Here is a 6,748-nt window from a genome sequence, read left to right as displayed (position 1 = left end):
ATACTGTGAATATAATGCTATAATATATAGAATACTGTGAATATAATACAGTAATATATATAATACAGTGAATATAGTACTTTAATATATATATATATATATAATACTGTGAATATAATAATACAATATATATAATACTGTGAATATTGTACTAATATAGAATACTGTGAATACAATACTATGATACATGTAATACTTTGAATATAGTCCATCCATCCATCCATCCATTTTCTTTACCCGCTTATTCCATTTTGGGTCAAGGGGGTCGCTGGTGCCCATGTCCAGCAATCACTGTGCGAGGGGCGGGGTACACCCTGGACGGGTCGCAAGTCCATCACAGGGACACATAGAGACAAACAACCATTCACTCTCTCACTCACACCTAGGGACAATTTAGAGTTACCAATCAGCCTAACATGCATGTTTTGGTCTGTGGGAGGAAACCGGAGTACCCGGAGAAAACCCACACATGCACGGAGAGAACATGCAAACTCCACTCAGAAAGGCCCCTGGACCGGGGTTTGAACCAGGGACCTGCTCGCTGAGAGGCAGCAGCTCTACCAGTTGCACCACCGTGCTGCCCACTTTGAATATAGTGCTATATTTAATACTGTGACTATAGTACTATATTTAATACTATGAATATAATACTATAATATATATAATACTGTGACTATAGTATTATAATACTGTATATATATAATACTGATATAAATCTGGCTTGAATGCTACTTAGCGCACAGATTAGTTAGTGCTCGTTAGAACATGACACCAGTTTTACACAGCAGATCCAGTTTGTCTTCTCAAGCTGACCTTCAGCATGGGCGCCTGCGGGAGGCTGCAGGAGAGGTTATACAGCTGCCTCACAAATGAGCTGAGCTCCTCCACAGTCAGCTGGCTGCGGGACTTCCCCGTTCCACATCGATACCTGACAGAGAAGACATGAAGCCCGTTAATCCTGGGAGCAGATACCAACTCTCTACCTGACAGGCGGCATGGCAGAGCTCTTAGAGGTCACCTGGTCTGCTTCTTCCCATTCAGTAGCTGCTGCGCCACCGAGGCGCACTTCTCTGCGTCCTGCAGAACCAGACGCAGGCGCCGCATCAGGTCGCTGTCCGGGAACAGCTTGGACTCTGACTCAGTGAGAAGAGAGCGAAACACGGGCAGACCTGAGGCGAGACGGCAGGTTCATCACAGTCTGACACTCAACATGAGGCACACGTCATCCAACGTTAGATTTGGTCCTTTCAGGCCCGGTTTTATTGACGTGTACCTTTCTTCTTTTCCAGTTTGGCCTCCAGAGTCTCTGTGACACGGGAGGCCCAATCATCGTACAGCTCGGCTCGTAGCTTCACGGCGTTCATCATTGGGAAAAGGTCGTCCATCGTGTACCTGTAGCTGAACCAGCAAACAAAACTCTGATTTATTGGCAGGGAACAAAACATATGAATCAACTTCTGGACGTGAACAAAAGAACAGGAACTTTCCTCATAGTTTTGTCTTTTTTGTGTCCATGCGTCACAAACTGAGACAGAAGTTCATAACAATCCTTTTAGCTCCTGCTGTCTCTGCAAGGGAAACACTACCTGCACTGATGTGAAGCTAAATTTATGTGTACTTATCCTCTGCCAGGTTCCTGTGTCCCTTTTAGAGGAAACAAACCTTCACTTTGCCTGCTGGTAACTCCTGTTCTGTTTGCTAAGAAAGCTGATTCAAAGCAGAACAATTACTGTTCCAAAAGGCAAACAATCATCTGCTGTCACTGTCAGTCAACAATCAGCAGCGTTATGTAAAGAACTCATTAGATTGGACCAACTACACCCCCTGATGGGTCACAAACTGAACCCCACACAGAACAGATATCTCACATTTGTCATGTTGGTCTTTAACAGTCCTGAGTGAAAGTTAAATCAAATAAATTAAATTATGATTAGGCAGGGGCAGCACGGTGGCGCAACTGGTAGAGCTGCTGCCTCTCAGCGAGCAGGTCCCTGGTTCAAACCCCGGTCCAGGGGCCTTTCTGGGTGGAGTTTGCATGTTCTCTCTGTGCATGCGTGGGTTTTCTCCTGGTACTCCAGGTTCCTCCCACAGACCAAAAACATGCATGTTAGGCTGATTGGTAACTCTAAGTTGTCCCTAGGTGTGAGTGAGAGAGTGAATGGTTGTTTGTCTCGTTTGTCTCTATGTGGCCCTGTGATGGACTTGCGACCCGTCCAGGGTGTACCCTGCCCCTCGCACAGTGATTGCTGGACATGGGCACCAGCGACCCCCGTGACCCAAAATGGAATAAGCGGGTAAAGAAAATGAATGGATGGATGATTAGGCAGATTTCTTTATGTGGGTTAACCAGCTGTTGCACAAGAGTTTGAGTATTTTACGTTAAAATATAATTTCTCATTCACCCCGGAGGCTGAGCTTCAATTACAGGGGCATCACTCTCCTTAGCCTCCCTGGTAAAGTCTATTCAGGGGTACTGGAGAAGTGAGTCTGATTGTTGGTTGAACCTCAGATCCAGGAGGAACAATGTGGGTATTGTCCTGGCTGTGGAACACTGGATCAGCTCTTTACCCTCACTAGGGTCCTTGAGGAGTCATGGGAGTTTACCCATCCAGTCTACATGTTTTATGTGGACTTGGAGGAGGCTTTCGACCATGTTCCTCGAGGTACACTATGGGGGGTGCTCCGCGAGTATGGGATTGGGGGCCCATTGCTACAGGCTATTTGGTCCCTTTTCAAGGGGTGCGAGAGTTTGAGTCGCATTGCCGGTAGTAAGTCGGACCCCTTCATGGTGGGAGTTGGACTCCGCCAGGGCTGCCCGTTGTCACAGATTCTGTTCGTAACTTTTATGAAAAGTATTTCTCAGTGCAGCCAGCTGGCGGAGGGTGTCCAGTTAAGTGGCCTCAGGATTCCATCTCTGCTCTTTGCAGATGGTGTGGTCTTGTTAGCGTCATCGTGCCGTGATCTTCAGCTCTCACTGGAGTGGTTCACAGCCGAGTGTGAAGCAGCTGGGATGATAATCAGCACCTTCAAATCTGAGGTCATGGTCCTCAGTAAGAAAAGGGTGGATTGCTCTCTTCAGGTCGAGGGTGAGGTTCTGCCTCAAGTGCAGAAGTTCAAGTATCTTGGGGTTTTGTTCACGAGTGAGGGAAGAATGGAGCGTGAGATTGACAGACGGATTGGTGCAGCGTATGCAGTATTGCAGACTCTGTGCCGGTCCATTGTGGTGAAGAGGGAGCTGAGCTGTAAGACAAAGCTCTCTGTTTACCTGTCTGTCTAAGCTCCTACACTCACTTATGGCCAAGAGCTGTGGGTAGTGACCAAAAAAATTAGATTGTGGATACAGGCGGTTGAAATGAGTTTCCTCTGTAGAGTAGCTGGACTCTCTCTTAGAGATAGGGTGAGAAGTTCAGTTATTAGGAGGGACTTGGAGTAGAACTGCTGCTCCTCTACATCGAAAGGAGCCAGTTGAGGTGGTTGAGGAGACCCCAGGGCAGACCCAGGACACGCTCGAGAGACTACATCTCTCGATTGGCTTAGGAACACCTTGGAGCTCTCCCAGAAGAGCTGGAAGAGGTGGCTGTGCAAAGAGATGACTGGACCTCCCTGCTCAAGCTGCTGCCCAGAGACCTGACTTCGGAGCGAGCGGAAGGTGATGGATAGATTGACATAATCTCAGTATAGTTCAAAATTGGGTGTCACGATACATCAGTTGGTAGAGCTGTTGCCACTCAGCAAGAAGTTCACTGGATCGAATCTCGGCCGGGACCTTTCTGGATGGAGTTGGCATGCTCTCTCCGTGCTGCGTGGGTTTTCTCCCACAGACCAAAAACATGTTAGACTGATTGGTAACTCTAAATTGTCCCTAGGTGTGAGTGAGAGAGTGAATGGTTGTTTGTCTTGTTTGTCTCTATGTGTCCTTGTGATGGACTGCAGACCTGTCCAGGGTGTACCCCACCTCTCTCACAGCGACTGCTGGGCAAGGGCACCAGTGACCCGAAAAGGAATAAGCGGGTAAAGATGGATGGATGGAGTTAGTTTAAAATTACTCTAAAACAGTAAAAACCATACTTTAGCAAAAGTAAAAGTAACATCTTACTTTCACACACCTGACTGCATGTTTATATATATATATATATATATATATATATATATATACAGGTCCTTCTCAAAAAATTAGCATATTGTGATAAAGGTCATTATTTTTCATAATGTAATGATAAAAATGAAACTTTCATATATTTCAGATTCATTGCACACCAACTGAAATATTTCAGGTCTTTAATTGTTTTAATACTGATGATTATGGCATACAGCTCATGAAAACCCAAAATGCCTGTCCCAAAAAATTAGCATATCATGAAAAGTTTCTCTAAACAAGCTATTAACCTAACCATATGAATCAACGACGTAACTCTAAACACCTGCAAAAGATTCCTGAGGCTTTTAAAAACTCCCAGCCTTGTTCATTACTCAAAACCGCAATCATGGGTAAGACTGCCGACCTGACTGCTGTCCAGAAGGCCATCATTGACACCCTCAAGCAAGAGGGTAAGACACAGAAAGAAATTGCTGAATGAATAGGCTGTTCCCAGAGTGCTGTATCAAGGCACCTCAGTGGGAAGTCTGTGGGAAGGGAAAAGTGTGGCAGAAAACGCTGCACAACGAGAAGAGGTGACCGGACCCTGAGGAGGATTGTGGAGAAGGGCCGATTCCAGACCTTGGGGGACCTGCGGAAGCAGTGGACTGAGTCTGGAGTAGAAACATCCAGAGCCACCGTGCACAGGCGTGTGCAGGAAATGGGCTACAGGTGCTGCATTCCCCAGGTCAAGCCACTTTTGAACCAGAAACAGCGGCAGAAGCACCTGACCTGGGCTACAGAGAAGCAGCACTGGACTGTTGCTCAGTGGTCCAAAGTACTTTTTTTCGGATGAAAGCAAATTTTGCATGTCATTCAGAAATCAAGGTGCCAGAGTCTGGAGGAAGACTGAGGAGAAGGAAATGCCAAAATGTCCAGTGTGAAGCACCCACAGTCAGTGATGGTCTGGGGTGTCATGTCAGCTGCTGGTGTTGGTCCACTGTGTTTTATCAAGCGCAGGGTCAATGCAGCTAGCTATCAGGAGATTTTGGAGCACTTCATGCTTCCATCTGCTGAAAAGCTTTATGGAGATGAAGATTTCATTTTTCAGCACGACCTGGCACCTGCTCACAGTGCCAAAACCACTGGTAAATGGTTTACTGACCATGGTATTACTGTGCTCAATTGGCCTGCCAACTCTCCTGACCTGAACCCCATAGAGAACCTGTGGGATATTGTGAAGAGAAAGTTGAGAGACACAAGACCCAACACTCTGGATGAGCTTAAGGCTGCTATCGAAGCATCCTGGGCCTCCATAACACCTCAGCAGTGCCACAGGCTGATTGCCTCCATGCCACGCCGCAATGAAGCAGTCATTCATGCAAAAGGATTCCCGACCAAGTATTGAGTGCATAACTGAACATGATTATTTGAAGGTTGGCGTTTTTGTATTAAAAACACTTGTCTTTCATTGGTGGGATGAAATATGCTATTTTTTTGGGACAGGCATTTTGGGTTTTCATGAGCTGTATGCCATAATCATCAGTATTAAAACAATTAAAGACCTGAAATATTTCAGTTGGTGTGCAATGAATCTGAAATGTATGAAAGTTTCATTTTTATCATTACATTATGGAAAATAATGACCTTTATCACAATATGCTAATTTTTTTAGAAGGACCTGTATATGTTATCAATAACAAACATACTGTCACCTTTTACTATTAAAATCAGCTAGTCTGAAGCTCTAAATCTGCTCTTTTATCACCCCTCTTTGGTTTACTGAAGCAAACAAAGAGGCTAACTCGTGGTAAAATGCAACAAAAAAAGCTTTTAAACACATTATTATTTTAATATTGTCACTTTGACTCCAGCAGCTTTACGTCACTCATTTTAGTTATACCAGTAACATCAGTTACAGTGATGCTTTACATCACTCATTTCTTGTTCAAGATGATGGATATATTAATACTACTATTTATTAAGTCTATGTTTTGTAGAGGACTTTGAGCATGATTTGAATTCATCTACATTGTGCTGATTGGTTCTGTCACTTAAGAATATCTTAATGCAGAAAGGATGTGAGCAGAAAACTCTCAGAGAGCTTGTTTTATGGGAACTCTTCAGTTCTTTTAATCTCCCGGAGCGCCTTGGACTATTCTATGGAATCTGTCAAAATGTATTCAGCACGTTCATATGCTCATCGTCATCTGTAGCGTAAGTTCCAGTTAAACCTACTTCAGAGTGTAGTTGGAGAGCGGGCAGGAGCAGAGGCCATTGATGTGGTACAGGCAGACCAGGACTCCAGGGCTGCAGGGACAGGTGACAGCAGAAAGGTAGCAGGTGGTCCTGCATATGGCACACTGTCGCTCATCATCCTGGAGGTGGTCATACTTTGCCTCCTGAAAATGCAACACGCCCTGAAGGAGGCGGAACATAACAAACTCAATATTAGGCGAATCAATGTAGAGAACAGCAGGTAGAGAGCAGCAGGTAGACAGCAGCAGGTTTTAGAGCAGCAGGTAGAGAGCAGCAGGTAGAAAGCAGCAGGTAGAAAACAGCAGATTGAGAGGGACAACTTTTAGAACAGCAGGTAGAGAGCAACAGGTAGAAAGAGGCAGGTAGAGAGAGGCAGGTTTTAGAACAGCAGGTTTGAGAACAGCAGGTAGAGAG

General features: G+C 45.2%; 1 protein-coding gene across 2 annotated transcripts in view; it reads right to left on the bottom strand.

The window, feature by feature from the left end:
* The window catches only part of kdm5bb (lysine (K)-specific demethylase 5Bb), a 109,905-nt gene that overhangs the window by 2,112 nt on the left and 101,045 nt on the right, over nucleotides 1–6,748 (bottom strand). For both annotated transcript variants that reach the window (XM_037684694.1, XM_037684695.1), the window contains exons 16-19: nucleotides 6,314–6,495; nucleotides 1,274–1,398; nucleotides 1,019–1,169; nucleotides 814–928 (exon numbers count right to left, since the gene is read on the bottom strand). In XM_037684694.1, coding sequence (XP_037540622.1) covers nucleotides 814–928; nucleotides 1,019–1,169; nucleotides 1,274–1,398; nucleotides 6,314–6,495 — 573 coding nt within the window. The remainder of the gene's footprint in view (nucleotides 1–813; nucleotides 929–1,018; nucleotides 1,170–1,273; nucleotides 1,399–6,313; nucleotides 6,496–6,748) is intronic.

This window comes from Nematolebias whitei, chromosome 11, assembly GCF_014905685.2.
Source record: "Nematolebias whitei isolate Nwh7 chromosome 11, NemWhi1, whole genome shotgun sequence".
NCBI classification, from domain to species: Eukaryota; Metazoa; Chordata; class Actinopteri; order Cyprinodontiformes; family Rivulidae; genus Nematolebias; species Nematolebias whitei.
This window is presented reverse-complemented; position numbering and strand designations above follow the sequence as displayed.